Here is a 14,460-nt window from a genome sequence, read left to right as displayed (position 1 = left end):
TCATAATAAGACTTTTCAAAAGTTCTGGGTCTTACAGGGGTAACATTCCCGGGAATTTATATAGTGCCCGGTCACACTTACGTCGTAAGGTCAACAGAGTATCGAGTTTTCAACCTGGTACACGTGGTGGCAAGCCACGGCACTTAATCCAGGGAACCTCGTATCTCAGATATTTCAAATTCATAAGCCACATGAATAATTCAAATATCATATCTCAACATTCTCAACATCATAATCATTCATCAATCCAAATCTCATTTCCAAATTCATTCAAAAACCATATTTCAAAGAAAATCCTCATCAATCCTCATCATCCTTCTTTTTCATCCCGTCCATTAACAATCCCAATTCAAAACATAAATCTTTCTTTGATAAATAAATCAATCTTAAAACATAGAATGTTTAAAAACAAATCTTTTTAATTAATTACTTCAAATAAAACTTCCAATTTTATAAAATTTCGGCAGCATTTCCTTTGAAACTCGAACACTGCCACCCTTTTCGGGTCCCATCCAAACATTTCTCAAACCCTTTCTCAATCACTTTCCAAAATTCAACCAATTCCAGTATCAAAGTATTTTCAAATCAGACCAACTCCAATAATAAAACTCTTCTTAAAGTCAAACCAGCTCAAGTATTAAATCATTTATAAAATCAGACCGACTCAAAATCAAACCGCTTTAACTTCAAACCAAGAAAAACTACTTTTCATAATAATCAAGTAAATAACTTTTCAAATCCATTTCTTATCAACAACTGTACTTCACTCAAGTAATCAAGCACCCAATAATCCAGTCCACCAAACCATCACATCCACAAGAAATATAATCACAAAAATATATCTTTTTGCATCAATATCTATTTATCACAACTCTGTAATGTAAAATAGATTTTAAGAAAAATCCCTACGTCGAAAAGTTGAACTCATAAACTAAATGCGTCACAAGAACCATTTCTCTCCGCCCGAAATTAACTGCAGCTTCAACCACAAGTATGCTCACTTCCGCAATAGCAGAAACGGCTTTACTCGCTACAGGTGATCCCGATAACTCAATCCTAAAACATAAATATCGCGAAACCTTAATAACATATAACGGAAAACTAACGGCGATGGTTTGAAATAAAATCTTGATTGAGACTGAACTAGACTTAGAATACCAGGGATTGGTTATGGCTTCCACTTTTTGAAACTCTCCCATTCCGTTTTTAAACTTGAAAAATGTTAAACTTGAAAAATGTTTTGATGAAGTATAACTGGATTTTTCTTTTGACTATATGCCAGTTTTATACATGCGTTTGGTTAGTGAAGCGCTTAAATATTTTTACTCATACCTTTCCAAACTTTACATAATCTCTTACAACCTGAAATTGTATTCAAGTAATGTCACATCTATGTTTTCATTATTCTTTTACAAATATGTTGTATACTTTTCTTTTGAGATGTAAAATAATTTTCTTAAGTTCCGATTCTTGTAAACGATGCATTCGAAAGAGTTTCATTCATACTCGAATATTGTGAATTGTCTTTGGCCTTAGATTTTCTTTTCTATAAACCTCATACTCCTTGACTCAGCTTGAATTCGTTTCAAACCGTTGTATTGTTTTCTAATCCTCAAGGTTTTTGATGATCGGATTTTTGACGGTTTAGAAATTCACAAATGAAATCTCGTTGCTAGTATAGTTCCTAAACCAACAATAATCCTTTCATACAAAAATTTGTTTGTCACAAGTAACAAACCCCTAAAATCTATAAACCGAAGTATTCAAACCTCGGGTCGTTCTCCCTAGGAATTGTAATGAAGTGTCTTGTTATTGGTTGTGAGTTATATTTGGGGTTTTTAGGATTTTTAGACAAGAATTATAAATGGCAAGAAAAGTAAACTAACAACTATAAAAGGCTCTTGGTAAGGTGTGAGAACTAGAAGTCCTATCCTAGTTATCCTTCTCAATTGTGATGAGAATTGTTCATTGCTACCACTTAGTTAACCCTTACTAAATAAAGAAAAGTCAAGTGGATGAATTGACTTGAGCCACAAGTTCTAGCCAACTCCCAAGGAAAGACTAGCTTTAATGCACTCCAAACCAATTAGCAATCTCTCCAATTATCAATCAACAAAGGAATTAGATAACTCAAGTGTCACTAATTACTCTACCTAGGCCAAGAGGAACAAAATCTACACTAAAACTAAAAGAGACATTTCAACAAACACATAAAGTGCAATAGAAGTAAACATTATTAAATGCAAGAATTAAAGGAATCTACAACTACAAAAACAAGAGATCAACAATAGAAAAGCAAAGAAGAACAATGATTATGAATTACCTCTTATTGAATTGGAAGAATGTAGAAGGAACAATACTAGATCTACAACAAAACATAAGAACAACATAAAGGGAATTGCAACAAAAGAATGGAAGAATGGTGAATGTAACAACAAAGAATTGAAAGGTAGAAGTAGAAGAAAGCAAAGATTAAAACCTAGATCTAAGAACTAAACCTAATCCTAATCCTAATTCTAGAGAGAAGAAAGAGCTTCTCTCTCTAGAAACTAACTCTAAACTAATCCTAATGAGTGTGTATGATTAAAAATGAGTGAATGATTGGAATCCCCCTTGCTCTTCAATCCTTGGCTTTAAATAGCATCTTTGGCGCCAAAGTTGGTTGGGATTGGGCCCCACAACCCTTGAGAATTCGTTGGTCACGTTTTCCTTAAAAAATCATAAACCAGCACCGACGCGTACGCGCACAGCACGCGTACGCGTCCATGGGGTGATTCGCAGGTGCGCGCAAGCGCCAGGTGCGCGCGCGCGTCCATGGGCGAGTTTAACTTCTTTGACTTTTCATGATTTCTCCACTTTGCATGCTTTCCTCTTCACTCCTTTGATCGATTCCTAGCCCTTTTCAATCTGAAATCACTAACAAACATATCAAGGCATCTTATGGAATCAAAGGTGAATGAAAACCATCAAATTAAGGGTCTAAAAGCATGTTTTCACATCTAGGTACAAATAAGGAGACAATCACAAAACCATGATATTTCATTGAATACATATAGGTAAAAGGTGATAAAATCCCTTAAAATCAATATAGGATAAACCGTCAAAACGGGGTTTATCAGTTGTCTCTTAAATTCTTGTGAACGTCGTCCTTGTCACCTGACCTTATCTCATGTCTTATAACCTTTTAAATAACTCGGGAATTGCTTTAGAGTCACATATGACCTTTGGGCATAGCGAGTGAAACGTTAGTCTCCTTAAAATGCTGCTTGTGAGCGTGAAAAGATGAAGCAGTAAGTGTGTGACGTTATAAGGGGCTGTGGTAGTTCTGTTTCCATGTGAAAATTTGTAGATGATAGGTTTGTGACCAACTTTTTTGGGTTGCGAAATGATTGATGGAGTTACAAATTGGAGTTCTGCAGTGGATACGACATTGGTGAGCGAACGTTTTACCCGTTGTTTAAATACCAGTTTGCTTTGTAGCCATTTTGCCACATTAACTATAACTTTGCCTTGTGAACACCTATCTTGTATTTCCTGCCTTATACCATACTTTACCCTTATATTTAAATCTTATAGTTATTCAGTATTTGAACATCTATATGTATAAATATGCTAAACTTTCTTGCTTATCTAAAACGCATTTAGAAAGTAAAGTACTGTTGCTTCAGACCACACTTTTCCCTTACACCTAAGTTTTACAAATTATTTGATATTTGGAAAATTAATACATATATCTGCCAAGATCTCTGTTTTTTTTAAAGTATTCAAGACTATTTTAGAATGTTGGGTATTAAGTTAATTTTCGAGGACGAAAATTTTTATAAGTGGGGTAGGATGTAAGACCTCTAAATTTTTAAAAGTTATTAATTAATTATTTACAATGCATTATATTTATTTAAGACTGTATTTCGGAGATTTTTATATAAAAGTTGAGTAAACTGTTATTTTTTATTTAGAGTTCTTATAATTGAAGGAGAATTAATTTATTTGTCTCCAATTTTATCGGATTAACATTTAATCGAAACTAATTTATAAATTTGTAATTGAAAGGTATTTTAAAGATGGATATTTTATATTTAATTTAATATAATATCTCTTAATTTTATTAAAATTTAACAAAACTCCAATTTGTCCAAAAATCACTAATTTCACATTTATCCCAAATTAAACCCTAAATCCCAAAATATCACCCTAACCCCAATTTTCCTAACCCTAGCCGCCTTACCTCCTTCAGCCACCAAAGTCCCTTCTCTTCTCCCAATCACAGCAGCAATTCATGGGAAAAAGAAAAAAAAAAAAGAAAAAGAGAGGAAAGGGATAACGGAGAGAAAGAGAGAACTGAGGGAGGAGAAGAGGAAGGCTGTGCCGGCGCCACGGGTCTCGCCACCGCCGCCTCATGGTCGTCGTGCTTGCCAGCTACCACTGCGCGCCATCCCTAAGCCGCAGCGCCGTGGACCAGCCCCGTCGCCTTTCGTCGCCTTCGCTGTTCGTGTCCCGTCGCCGCCGATGGAGGGAGACCGCCGTCGCATCCAATCACACCGTTACCATAGAGGCGCCGAACCTCCGCCGGGAGACAGACCCACGAAGAGAGAAAGAGAGGGAGCTCGCGTTGCTTTCTCTCGCGTCAGATCCATCGTTCGTCGTCGCCGATGCCTGGTCACCATCGCCGAGCTGCATGTCGTCGCCGTTAAGGGAGTCGTCGCCGTCGCGTTCTACTTTCCTATGTGCCTCCATCAGCGTTGATCTGTCACTGTTATTGTTGAGTTGGTGTCGCCGCCGCTATTCGTCGTTCTAAGCTGCGCCGCCGCGACTGTGGTCGCCAGAAACGGTGTTGTGGCCGTCAGAACTGCTCGGAGATCGCCGCTGCCACCGGAAACCACCGCCGAGGTCTAGGTCTGCTTGGTTATATAATCACCGTTGCTGTTGAACCGACAGAGCCACTCCTGAGCTGCCACGGCCATTATCGGAGTTCTTAGTCGCCGCCACTGCCGTTGGTAAATAGTATTCTGCTCTCGGACCCCATTCTTTCAATTTTATAAGGATATTGTTATCACTGCGATGTTATTGCAGCCGCCACTGAGGTTTTCCGCCATCACCGGAGCCGCTGTGGGGACAGTTCGGGGTTGCTACTGTTCCGTTCTGCTGTTATCGTAAGTATATTTTATTTCAAACCATCGCCGTTAGTTTTCCGTTATATGTTATTAAGGTTTCGCGATATTTATGTTTTAGGATTGAGTTATCGGGATCACCTATAGCGAGTAAAGCCGTTTCTGCTATTGCGGAAGTGAGCATACTTGTGGTTGAAGCTGCAGTTAATTTCGGGCGGAGAGAAATGGTTCTTGTGACGCATTTAGTTTATGAGTTCAACTTTTCGAGGCAGGGGTTTTTCTTAAAATCTATTTTACATTACAGAGTTGTGATAAATAGATATTGATGCAAAAAGATATATTTTTGTGATTAAATATTTCTTGTGGATGTGATGGTTTGGTGGACTGGATTATTGGGTGCTTGATTGCTTGAGTGAAGTACGGTTGTTGATAAGAAATGGATTTGGAAAATTATTTACTTGATTATTATGAAAAGTGATTTTTCTTGGTTTGAAGTTAAAGCGGTTTGATTTTGAGTCGGGCTGATTTTATAAATGATTTAGGGTGTGTTTGGGGTTCACGTTGGAGAAGAGAGAAGCCCGTTTGAGTGTCTTGAACGTCCCACTTTTATGTTTGGCAATTTGTTAGAACTCTAAACCCAGAAGTGCTTTCACCTCTAAACGTATGTTCACGTGAAGCTAAAATTTCTTGGTTCTGCGTTCACGTTGAGAAAGTTGATTACCGTTAGAGGAATTAAGTGAAAAATTTATTCCTTTTCTACCAATTTTACCCTCCATTCTCTTCTATAAAAAGGATGCAAGTAACCATAACTTTCACAGTAGTTCTTCGTTCATTTGTTGTGTATGTTCTTTGTTTTGAATTTTTTTTTCTATCACTACCAAGATAAAAAATTTAATTATTTTTTATTATTTTTAGTACTCTCTTTCATATTTTGATTTTTATATTTTTTATTGTATTTTTTTATTTATACGATAAATATTTTTTATATTATTTTTTTAGTATTTTGATGTTATTTTTTTAGTGCTCTATTATATTTTTATTGTACTTTTTTATTCATATGACAACTATTGTTGATATAAATTCTTATTTTTATTAATTTTTATTATTTTTTGTTTATATAAATTCCTTTTTTTCTATCCTTTATTGTACTATATTTATGTTGTGTATAATTTTTATTTTATTTTATTTTATTCATATCAATTTTATTTACTTCTTATTGTAATTTTTTTGTTCATATGATACATGTTGTTAGTTGTAATTATTATATACTATGTTTGATATGAAATTTTTTTCTTTTTTTTTGTTTTTATTGTATTTTATTTTATTTTTTATTATATACTAAATATAAGTAACAAAAGAGTCATAAATAATAAAAATGTATATTCCAAAATGATATAAATTAAAGAGTAATAAAGTACTAAAAAGATTATAGAACATTTTCTTTTTGTTTGGCATTATAGAATATATAGTACGTAGTCTCTTTTATAATTTTATTTTTTATTGTATTTTTTTTCAAAAGATAGATATTATTTTATTATTATAAAATAATAATGTTTATTTATATGATAAATATTTTTATTATAAAATGAATTACTAAGATCTATTCAAATATCTAAAGTAAAATGATAGGATAATATAAAAAATTATTTAAATTGATGTCTCTTTTAGTAATTTTTTCTCTAAAAGTGATTTTGAGTAGCAAAATCCAAACAACATTTATTTTACTATAATTCATTTTAATATAAAGATTGCCAAACATAAATCATGTTAACACAAACTTATTTTTCATCAAAATCAAGTTTGCAAAATCAATTCTATGCAAACTCTCATTTACAAACTGTAATCCAAACACACACTTAATACTTGAGCTGGTTTGACTTTAAGAAGAGTTTTATTATTGGAGTTGGTCTGATTTGAAAATACTTTGATACTGGAATTGGTTGAATTTTGGAAAGTGATTGAGAAAGGGTTTGAGAAATGTTTGGATGGGATCCGAAAAGGGTGGCAGTGTCCGAGTTTCAAAGGAAATGCTGCCGAAATTTTATAAAATTGGAAGTTTTATTTGAAGTAATTAATTAAAAAGATTTGTTTTTAAACATTCTATGTCTTAAGATTGATTTATTTATCAAAGAAAGAATTATGTTTTGAATTGGGATTGTTAATGGACGGGATGAAAAGAAGGATGATGAGGATTGATGAGGATTTTCTTTAAAATATGGTTTTTGAATGAATTTGGAAATGAGATTTAGATTGATGAATGATTATGATGTTGAGAATGTTGAGATATGATATTTGAATTATTCATGTGGCTTATGAATTTGAAATATCTGAGATACGAGGTTCCCTGGATTAAGTGCCGTGGCTTGCCACCACGTGTACCAGGTTGAAAACTCGATACTCTGTTGACCCTACGACGTAAGTGTGACCGGACACTATATAAATTCCCGGGAATGTTACCCCCATTGAGCAATATTGATTATTTGAGAAAAAACTATGCATAGACTCTTGGGGATGCACGTCGGGGGACAGTTTAAGGACAATTCAAACTTGTCGGGTTGGCTGGATAACCGACAGATGAGCCTCATCAGCCATAGGACAGGCATGCATCATATGCATTTGTATGCTTTGCTTGGGTTTGAACTTGTTTTGGTTTGCCTAATTGCTAAACTGTTTGTAACTGCTACTTGAACTATTTGCTGTAACTGCTGCCTACTTGTGCTTTCCTTGTCTGTCCTGCCTGTGTTTGTCCTGGCGTGTGGTGCTGAGTTAATGATTGTGTTGTTTGATTGCGTGGTTAGTTTCTGATTGAGATTCTTTTATAAGAAAGGAAAGGTTTCGGATTTTTTAAAAATTAGACATTGTTTCTTCGAAGAGGTTTTGAACGACTACCTATTGGTTTTTAAAAGATTCATAAGGCAATGATAATCACTGAACTTGAAAACAGTTTTCTTATTAAATATCTTCTTATGACAACTTTAAAACTCCGTTGTGAGACCGTGTGGTTAGGTTCTCACCCCCTACAGCTTTACCTTTTCAGGAACCAGATGAAGAACCATTATTAAGAAGAGTTAAACTGCGTTTGGTTTTATATGTTGTTTTATGAATTAGATTATTTTCTTCCCTTGTCTTTGTTATCACAAGTTTGTAAGAGGGATAGGAGTTGTATGTTTTATATGTATATTATACTATAAGATATTATGTAGGAGTTTTATATATGAATCTATGCCTGCTTGTATTTTTCTTAAGATAAAGTATTTATTTTCCGGTTTTCAAAGAACGCAGCGATACAGTGTTGAGTCACAGGCTTCTATTTTAATATTTAGTATGTAAAGTAGTCGTAATACTTATTGCTATCAGAGTGGCGCAGCCGGAAGCGTGACATTCTGGTAGTGAGGGTGTTACACTTGAGATTTCTCTTTGGATAATTCAGATATCTTTAGTTCTTTAAAGACTTTCATATAGATATCATAATCTAATAACCCATATAAATATATTGTGGCTACATCCATTAGATGCATATTTAACCCATATAAATATATTGTGGCTACATCCATTAGATGCATATTTAATTTATGATATACAGATAAGCTAATCAAATATCTCAAGGTAATTGTATCAACTACGAAAGAGTAAGTCTCTTTATAGTCTATACCAGATCTTTCTGAAAAATCTTGTGCTACAAGTTGAGTTTTGTAGCATACAATTTTATTATTCTCATTTTGTTTTCTCACAAATACCCATTTGTATCAAACAAGTTTCACACCTTCTAGTATTCGTACTATAGAACTAAAAACTTCACGTTTTGCAAGGTAATTTATGGCTTCTTTTCACTTTTACCAATCCCTTCGTCGACATTCTTAGATGGTTTTTGGTTCAAGATCCTCATTTTCATGTATAATATTTAGCACCACATTATATGCAAATATATCGTTGGCAATCATTTCTCTTTGGTTCTATTTTCTCCTATAAAGACAAAATTTATTAAGATCTTATCATTTTGACAAATTTCAAGTATCTGAACATCTTTCGATGTTTCAATTATATTGTGACTTTAGACAACTATAGGTTTCTTAACTATGTCTTCATCCTCCTCAACAGGAAGTGTATTTGCCTCTATCATAATTTGCCCTTCTTCTTTTTCGAAAATTTTTATCTTTAGAACTGATTGATCTACATGCTTTTTATAGGTCATTGTCAAGAAGAATGTTAGCAGACTTGAAATTTCTGTGAATCACAGCCGGCTGACATTGCTCTTGCTCATGCAAATACCTTGTCAGCAGACAAGAAGAAACATTAGATTTCTCATTCAGATCATCAAAGATTTGTGTCTTCAAATATGTCAAATCAAGGAAAGACTTTCCCCTGCTTCAGCTTCCAATTATCTTTTTGCATATGCTTCATTTGGTTTTCAGAAGGATCCTAGAACTCTCTAAAGAGATTTGATAAGAAATTCATTGTTGTTAGAAAAAAGCCATCATTCTTGGGCCAGCAACCAACAGCTTAACCTTTAGGGTTGAATTGGTTTGCAAAAAAATATTTAACTATTAAAATCTTTCACACAAAAAATAAAGCATAATGTGGCAAGTATTACTAACCATGAAAGTTTAATTTAGCATTTAACAATTTAACTTTGGAAGTACTAGCAAAGTTGAAATAAAGCTTCAACATCAACAACCATGACTTGAGCAAATTAATATCAGCAATTGAATGAATTCTCCAAGGAAAACTAATATTTTAGGCAGGATAAACCAGACTTGTGAAAATAAAAGATCTGAACCTGTTATAAGCCAAAGCTACAAATCAACAAGCTTGAGCAATTTTTTCTCTTAAAAACATAATGGTAACTTGACTTACTCTAGGGCCCTAGCCGCCCCAAGTGCTATCCGGATGCAAGCATTCCATGTGAGTCTTGTTTTAAATTCATCCTCTGAGTGGAGTGCCTCATTGAGTGATCCATTACTGCAATACTCATATATCAGAAGCCTTTGACCATGCTCTGAACAGTACCCAATAAACTCGACGATTGTTAATGCCATTCACTAATTCAAGAAAATCCTCCTCCTCCTGGTGATCACAAACTCTCTTTTCAAGTTTCTTCACAGCAAGTACCTACAGTTCATAATAAAATGTTCTCATTGAACCCAAAATAAGGGAAGGAAAAAGATCAAGTGTCAAATTAAGAATCCAATCAAGTCATCAAAGTCGGATTGTTTTATCAGGGTAAAGAGAAATCGATATGCATCATTAATCTATTTATCATGTCATTCCCAGAACATCTTGGCAGAATATGAAAAGCAGAAGAGAAAACGGCCTAGCCAAGCATAATAATTAAATAAAACATGTTAAAATAACTTCAGTGTTTTTCAAGAATCACAGAACAATCGAAGATCTAAGCAATATAATCGGCCCAAAGAAGATGAAGACATGTATGCAATAGAGATGTACAAACCCAGTGACAAAAGAACTTTGTGGTTGTTCTCAGGTATTAAACTCCCATGTTATCACGCAACAACAATGCATCGCAACACAAACCACAAACTATAAGAATAAAAAGATAACAACAATCACTCCTTTTTGACAATGTGTGACTTCACATACTAGAGATGTTTAAACATGGAAAATATGACAAAGTAATATCATCTGTCCAGCAAAAAGAACAATTGGGAGAAAAAAAATGGAAGGCATATGTACCAATCATGTTACTATAAATGAAGATATAAAAGAAAAAATATGTGTAACTTAGTTTCATCAGTAAATTCTGTATAAATGCAACTGATGAGAAACAGTCTCACCTTCATTCTTTTGTGTTGTTCAACATATTAGATTTTCTATTTTGATCCTTAATTCAAAATATATAGAAGCATTACTCACTAACTATAGAAGCACACCTTTCTTATATATATATAATCAAGGATAAAAAAACAGGACAATGCTGAACACAGTCTTCAAAGTTTATAGTTACAACTCCTAATAAGCTAAGAGGTAACAAACTCTCTATTTAGCACAAACAAGAAGGTTGTAAACTATAATGTGACTAAGGTTGTAAACTAAAGTGAACACAGTTCCTACAAATTTATTTAGCACCTCCACTGAATCTCAGAAACATTATCTTATTGTATCTAGGATTCTTCCAGCAATAACCTCTTGCATCAAAATGGAGGTGGTGGTGGATCAATACTCAAAGTTCCGTCCAGTACTGCCACTACATCCTCCATTGAAGGCCTTTGATGTTCATTGCTTTGTAGGCACCAGAATGCGATTCTCAAAACGCGCTCAAGTTCATTTGAATTGGCACCACCTTGAATTCTTTTGTCAATCACATTTGCAGCATTCCCTTCTATCAATTCTTTATATGACCACTCACAAAGATCACTTTGATCTCTACATCCGGTCAATAAGGTTAGGACTAACATGCCGAAATCTGCTATGTCTCTCTTGGCAGAAAAGGCACAGTACACTGCCTCGCCGTCTACTATTGCAAACCCAGATTCGCTCACCTTGGCTTTTAAGTTCTCATCCAACATGACATTTTCACACTTCAGATTTCCATGACTTATGAACTCCCTGCATTCAGAGTGAAGATAATTAAGGGCCTGGGCCACGCTTAAGCATATGTCAACCCTTTTTCTCCAGGTCAGTTCCTTGCAAAGAGCGGAATCATCTATATACTTCTCAAGAGAACCGTTTTTGACGTACTCGTAGACCAAGAATCTATGATTGGACTCGCAACAATAGCCCTCCAGCTGCACAAGGTTCTTGTGGTGGATGCCTCCAATCTTCAGAACAGCAGTCCGGAACTTCCTTGCATCTATGGATGCAATCAGCTCTTTAACAGCAACTGGGAATTTGTTTAGTAGCATGCCCTTGAACATATTTGGCCCAATTCGATCTTTGAAATCCTCAGTGACGCTCTTGATCTCTGAAAAAGATAACAACACAACTAGGCCCTTTAAATTTGTGTCTGCGGAAGGTAAATTGTATTTGCATCTAGTAGAGGTTTTCCTTTTGTAGATGAAAAGATAATAATAACATCCGAGTTGAAGGACAACACCGATGATAATTGTGGCTAAGGATATTCCTATTAGACAAGGAACACAAGTATGAGGATCTTCTTCTGTTGCAGGTGAGCTTTGACATGGGAACTTTAGGGCAGATGTAGATGAGCAACTCTTGACAAATGATACCACGTTTGGAGACGGATCTAAATAGCCAGTGACATACTCAGATTTCTTTATCGAGCACTGGGGAAGAACATGATTAGAAAAGGTTGCGGCAGTACAACTAGAGTCATTCTGGCACAATTGCATACATTTATTCACGCTAGTCATGATAGCCGGACCATCAATAGGGTAAAGCCCATATAGGTGTATGTGCCTATATGCGACCATAGTGGAACCATGTTTACACTTTTGTTCATATGGAATGAAACAAGTCTCATCAGTGTCCGTCTGGTTGAAAGGGCACACACAATCAGCAGTACCACAGGAAGACAAAACACAGACCCCCCGTTTACCGCAAGTCGCAAAAACCTTGCACTGGTTCTGAACAGCTTGCCAGACAGATTTCCATGACTGCAAAGCCTCCACCCACGAATATAAGCGGAGATTGCCATCCACATCTATCCTAAGAAACCGGTATTTAACATATTCATCGTGGTCTTCTCCAAACACGGTCCAAACAACATTAAGATTTTTGTCTAAAAGTTGCAGAGCTCCATTGTTTGTTACATATGCAGTGAGATTCGGAACAGAAGGGTTTTGGCTTGTCCAGTAGGGAATAATACCTTGCCAAAGGAGCATCAAGTGTCCCGAAACATTCATAGACAGGGTGTAGTAACTGGACAGTAGATTCGTACTTGCAGCTTGAAGCATCTTATCACAAGATAGAAACTGTCCTGGGAGAAGCGTATCATCTGGACTATCAAAACTTTGCCAAATGACCTTTTGCTCTCTGTCGATTAGAACAAGATTTCCATTGTCAAGAAGAGAAGCCGACACGACACCCTTGTTACTGGTTTGGCTGCTCCATGAAGGCATTCCCTGATCATCAAACAGGACCATTTCACCATCTGTGGTGAAAAGGAAATAGGACATGTTACCTACTCCATACAGAAAGTCAGCACTCCACACCATTCTTTGTTGACTATACGGTATAGACTTGTCGCTGAAACGAATGCCAAAACTAAACTGGCCAGGCTCATCCGAAATCTTAAGAAATCCAATGGTAAAATTACCATTTTTGGAAACCCAGCTGCCATTGTCAACCACCGAAAGTCTAGAACCTAATGGTATCTCAGCCCTCACAGCATGATATAGCAAGAAGCATATGAAAACACATAGCAATAAACCGCTCTGTTCAATCATATCTATAAGGGTTCTAAGGGTTCTGAAAGGGTGTCACTGAAACTGAAACGAAAAATAAAATAAAAGGAAACTCGTTCGAACTGAGAGTTTGGGGGACAGGAGAGGGGTTGGAACGATGGAATTGGAGTTGATTTTTGTTTTCTCAAGGGAAAGTACGGCAGCGAAAATTAATAAAATAAATTAGAACTCTCATTCAATTTCTCTGAATCATTATTTTCTCTTCTATTCTCTTCTGTTTTGATTTAGCTTTATTCGTGCTTATCTTGTTTGTAATGTTTGATAGATAGTTTGTAGTGTGTTTCCAGAAATGCAGAAAAGTTCAGAATATTTGTAAAATTAGAAGTGAGCAAAAGAGTTAACAATTAATTGTTCATACTAAAGTAGAAAAACAGCAGCAGCTTGATTACCTGGGTCGCACACCACCACCGTACCGTCGGAAGCTCCAACTTGATCTCATTCTTTCATTAGTTTCTCTTCTTCACGCGGCAGCCATAAAGCTTCCTGGGTTCTCTTTCAATGGAAGCCATGAAAGGGTACTCTACAAACATCAGCGCATATCTCATTGACACCCGCAACTTGCTCGCCTGGTCACTGGCTCCGGCGGTGTCTTCGGTCTCACCAGCTGTCATGGCGGTGTCTTTGGCGTTGTTTTCATCCATTTTTGGAATTTTAGAGCCCGAGGAATGGGGAGAGAGAGAGAGAGAGAGAGTGAGGTAGGTAGAGTTTTTGTTTTTTCTTTCTTGTTTTGGGGTAGCTACACGCGTAGACATTTATTCTTTCCTTATATTGTGTCCCGTACTCCAGTGACTCGTGATTCCAGTCATTTTCATTTCCATAATTTGTCATAGTAATTAAATGGAGTAAGACTTTGAGACTTTCAAGATGTTTTTGGAAGCCAAGTACAAAAGGAATAAAATGAGAAAGAAAGCATTATTCTGAACGCAATTTACCAAGGTTGCCACTTGCCAATTGGTACCCAAAGTTGATGA

At 35.6% G+C, this 14,460-nt stretch overlaps 1 protein-coding gene across 5 annotated transcripts; it reads right to left on the bottom strand.

The window, feature by feature from the left end:
- Nucleotides 1-8,993: 8,993 nt before the first annotated feature.
- LOC107632680 (G-type lectin S-receptor-like serine/threonine-protein kinase SD3-1) lies at nucleotides 8,994-14,239 on the bottom strand. 5 transcript variants are annotated; one of them, XR_015907647.1, is made up of 3 exons: nucleotides 13,879-14,239; nucleotides 9,963-10,217; nucleotides 8,994-9,537 (listed from the first exon to the last, which is right to left on the bottom strand). XR_015907647.1 is itself a non-coding variant. In XM_088509981.1 (2 exons), the coding sequence occupies exon 2, from the start codon at nucleotides 13,166-13,168 to the stop codon at nucleotides 11,258-11,260; it is 1,911 nt and encodes a 636-aa protein (XP_088366107.1). In that variant the 5' UTR covers nucleotides 13,169-13,176; nucleotides 13,879-14,239; the 3' UTR covers nucleotides 10,986-11,257. The 5 variants fall into 5 exon arrangements, 2 of the variants coding, with proteins under 2 accessions (XP_088366107.1, XP_088366106.1); XR_015907648.1 differs by having other exon boundaries at nucleotides 8,994-9,377; XR_015907646.1 differs by lacking the exon at nucleotides 8,994-9,537 and having other exon boundaries at nucleotides 9,675-10,217.
- Nucleotides 14,240-14,460: the final 221 nt, after the last annotated feature.

This window comes from Arachis ipaensis, chromosome B3 (genome assembly GCF_059453495.1).
Source record: "Arachis ipaensis isolate K30076 ecotype BB chromosome B3, ASM5945349v1, whole genome shotgun sequence".
Classification (NCBI taxonomy): domain Eukaryota; kingdom Viridiplantae; phylum Streptophyta; class Magnoliopsida; order Fabales; family Fabaceae; genus Arachis; species Arachis ipaensis.
This window is presented reverse-complemented; position numbering and strand designations above follow the sequence as displayed.

Bases quoted from the DNA above. Each gene is read 5' to 3' on its own strand.
- LOC107632680 (XM_088509980.1), bottom strand. From the start codon at position 13,471: ATGATTGAACAGAGCGGTTTATTGCTATGTGTTTTCATATGCTTCTTG.